Source organism: Aristolochia californica, unplaced genomic scaffold (genome assembly GCF_029961685.1).
Source record: "Aristolochia californica isolate CCGP_79_NKW_82.1479 unplaced genomic scaffold, dmAriCali1.0.hap1 SCAF_4, whole genome shotgun sequence".
NCBI lineage: Eukaryota > Viridiplantae > Streptophyta > Magnoliopsida > Piperales > Aristolochiaceae > Aristolochia > Aristolochia californica.
Genome location: NW_027182103.1, coordinates 34,287,376 through 34,290,295, shown reverse-complemented (window position 1 = coordinate 34,290,295; position 2,920 = coordinate 34,287,376). Strand labels below are relative to the sequence as shown.

Genomic DNA, 2,920 nt, shown 5'->3' with positions numbered 1-2,920 from the left:
TCCTGCATGTTTGATTAAATAGTTGATTAGTTATATAATTAAATATGTCAATTGGCTACCACAAATCATCATGGAATTGATTATATTCTTACCAAATCAGTAATTATTCAATCAGTAAATGTATTAAATACAAATTAATCAACTAGTCTTAATTGCAGTCAAATAGTAAATTTATTCTGGCTCTTCATATCAACTCCATTGGAATGTGTTCCATTTTATATTTAAAATGAGTTCAATTAATTAAATAATTAATTAATTAATACCTATTCAATTAAATAATTGATTAATTATTACATTAAATAGGTCAATTGGCCAATTTGCTACCACAAATCATGGGTTTTCAATGATTTTCTTATCTAATCAATAATTATTTAATTAGTAAATATATTATTTTAATTAACAAGTATTAGCAATCATCAAATGGTATGTCATTGTGGTTCTTGTAGACTCCATTAATCCTACAAACCAAGTTAATTAGTTAGTTATATAATAAGTATATGTTCACTTAATTAGATGATTAAGTAATTACTACCTATTCGATTAAATAATTGATTAGTTATTACATTAAATGAGTCAATTGGTTTGTTAATTAACACAAATAATCAAGTAATTATTTAATTAATAAATGCATTAATTACCAATTAATTAACTAGTATTAGCTACCATCGATTAGTATGTCATTCTAGTTCTTCGCATCAACTCCATTAATCCTACTAAATAAATTAATTGAATCCATTAATTAGTTATTTATATCACTAAAATGTGTTTAATTAATAAGATAAGTATGTTATTACTACTTGTTCTATTAAATAATTGATTAGTTATTACATTAAATAGGTCACTTGGCCGTTTAATTATTTCTTACTTAATTAGTAATTAATTGATTAGTAAATACATAATGTCATTAATTAAGTAGTATTATCTATGATCAAAATAGTTATGTATTACATTAAATGGGTTATTTAATTAATCCCGACTCAACCCTTGCCCCAAGCATGGGTGTGGATGTAGGTGAGGTGCGTGGGTGAGCCCCATGGGCAAGGCTTGTATGCATGTGATTGGCATGCGTGCATTCAAGCTGTAGGGGATGGCTATCAATTTACTACAAAATAGTCGCTACAAAAAAATGAAACCCAAATGTTGTGCCCTTGATCACAACCCCTACATTGAGTGGAGAAAAGAGGTCACTTACTAAGGCTAAAATGAGAATCTTTTGAAAAATTACCATTGTAGTTTGTATAAAAGTTCATTGTTGTGAAAATTTTCAATGAACAACTGCCATTGTTTCTCACTATTGAGGGGGCGAGGGACTTCTAAACGGGCACATATAATAATATTTTGAAAATATTTTTAGCGGGAAAAAAGGTTAGTCACTTGGGCGGTCGACCCGAATAGCAGGTCACCTCACCGTTGGCAAACTGCTTGTCCTCTTCCGTGAGTTGCGTTGCGTCTTGCGAGAGGGTGGAAACCGGAAAGTGGAAAGGGTATAGAAAAGCCAACATTTTACTGGCACTCACTCCTGCTTCTTCCTCGCTCTTATCACAGTTTCCTCAAATTTCTTTTCGATTTCGCACAGTTGCCATGGTCAGATCTAAACTCGAGATGAAGTTCATCGGCGACGAAAGGACTCGCTGCAAGGTTTTCAAGAAGCGAGTCGAAGGGGTGAAGAAGAAGGGCCATCAATTGTCTCTGCTTTGCGGGATTGACGTCTTCTTCTTGTGTTCTCCTCCAGAAAGCGAGAAAGAATTCTCTCCTCATTCCTGGCCTCCAAATAAGGCTGAACTTCTTCGCATCCTCACAAGGTACCGTAATCGAAGCAATGAAGAAATACCTAAGCATCCAACCACTTAAAGCGCCAACTCGTGGAAAGAATCTCTGCGGAATTTGTCTTACAAGATTTCTGGCAAAAGGGAAGAAGCGAAACAGAGATTGGAATTTCCCAAGGGAATGAGACTGGTGTGCGAAGGAGCATCAGACAGAAAAATTGAGACGCAACCCACAGTTGATCACTCGCATAATCTGTGGCTCGTCAGTGAGATGGAGCCTCAACGAAGCAACAGCGCTTATCTTCCGATTTCTTACATGAATCCGTTTCAGCAGTCTCAGACGGGGCTTGGTCTTCCTTCCGAAGAATTTTCTCAGTGGCTCCTACCCACATGCGATTAATTTGTCCCTTTCCAAAGGTGGATAAGAGCAGGGGTTATCCCCAAAATTTGCACTCATAGGACAGGTTTTACACAAATTTTGTTAAGTAAAGGTTTTATAGAAGAATTCTAAGTTCTGTAAGTATAGCTTATTGGTTCATGATGTACAGTTGGCTAATGTATTGTTAACTCTTTCATATGTGAAATTCAATTGGATGCCACATCTCGTAGATGTTTCATTTATATATATATTTTGATATATATTGATTTTTCTGGATGTTTTCCCATTTATTAAAAAATATCAATTAGACATTGTAGTTCTTGTTGCATGAGGATTAGACTTGGGACATCACTCCTTTCTGCCAGTACTAAAGGTTTTTTTTTAACTACAATATGAACAGATTTTTCAGTGTACAATGCACATGTGGTCTTTGTCTTCAAGATCAAATAATATGTCTCTATGTTTCTGTTTTTAATGAAAGTGTACTGGTTGACTACTTGGCTTCCATGAAATAATGTTGATCTTTTATATGTGGGTGCATGACTGTAGGGAACTGCCTTCCATCGCCCACCTCTTTGCTCTTGTTATCTCTCATGATCTGATTTGATTGCCAGATATGTAAATAAATTTCTTAGTACTTCAATAGTAAGCAACTGGACTAATTACCGATTAAAGGGAATTTATCTACCATTAGAAAGAAAATTTTGATAAAAATAATGCAATTTTGATAAAAATAATTACCGATTAATTGGTCTAGAGCAAGGATGATTATGGT

General features: G+C 34.2%; 1 protein-coding gene across 1 annotated transcript; it reads left to right on the top strand.

Annotated features, from left to right (window-relative positions):
• Nucleotides 1-1,581: 1,581 nt before the first annotated feature.
• LOC137963251 (uncharacterized) lies at nucleotides 1,582-2,166 on the top strand. The gene is made up of 2 exons (XM_068810413.1): nucleotides 1,582-1,802; nucleotides 1,911-2,166. Exons 1-2 carry the CDS (start codon nucleotides 1,582-1,584, stop codon nucleotides 2,164-2,166), a joined length of 477 nt encoding a protein of 158 aa, XP_068666514.1.
• The last annotated feature ends 754 nt before the right edge of the window (nucleotides 2,167-2,920 follow it).

Bases quoted from the DNA above. Each gene is read 5' to 3' on its own strand.
- LOC137963251 (XM_068810413.1), top strand. From the start codon at position 1,582: ATGGTCAGATCTAAACTCGAGATGAAGTTCATCGGCGACGAAAGGACT. The intron at 1,803-1,910 runs GTACCGTAATCG...TTCTGGCAAAAG, and splicing joins CTTCTTCGCATCCTCACAAG to GGAAGAAGCGAAACAGAGAT.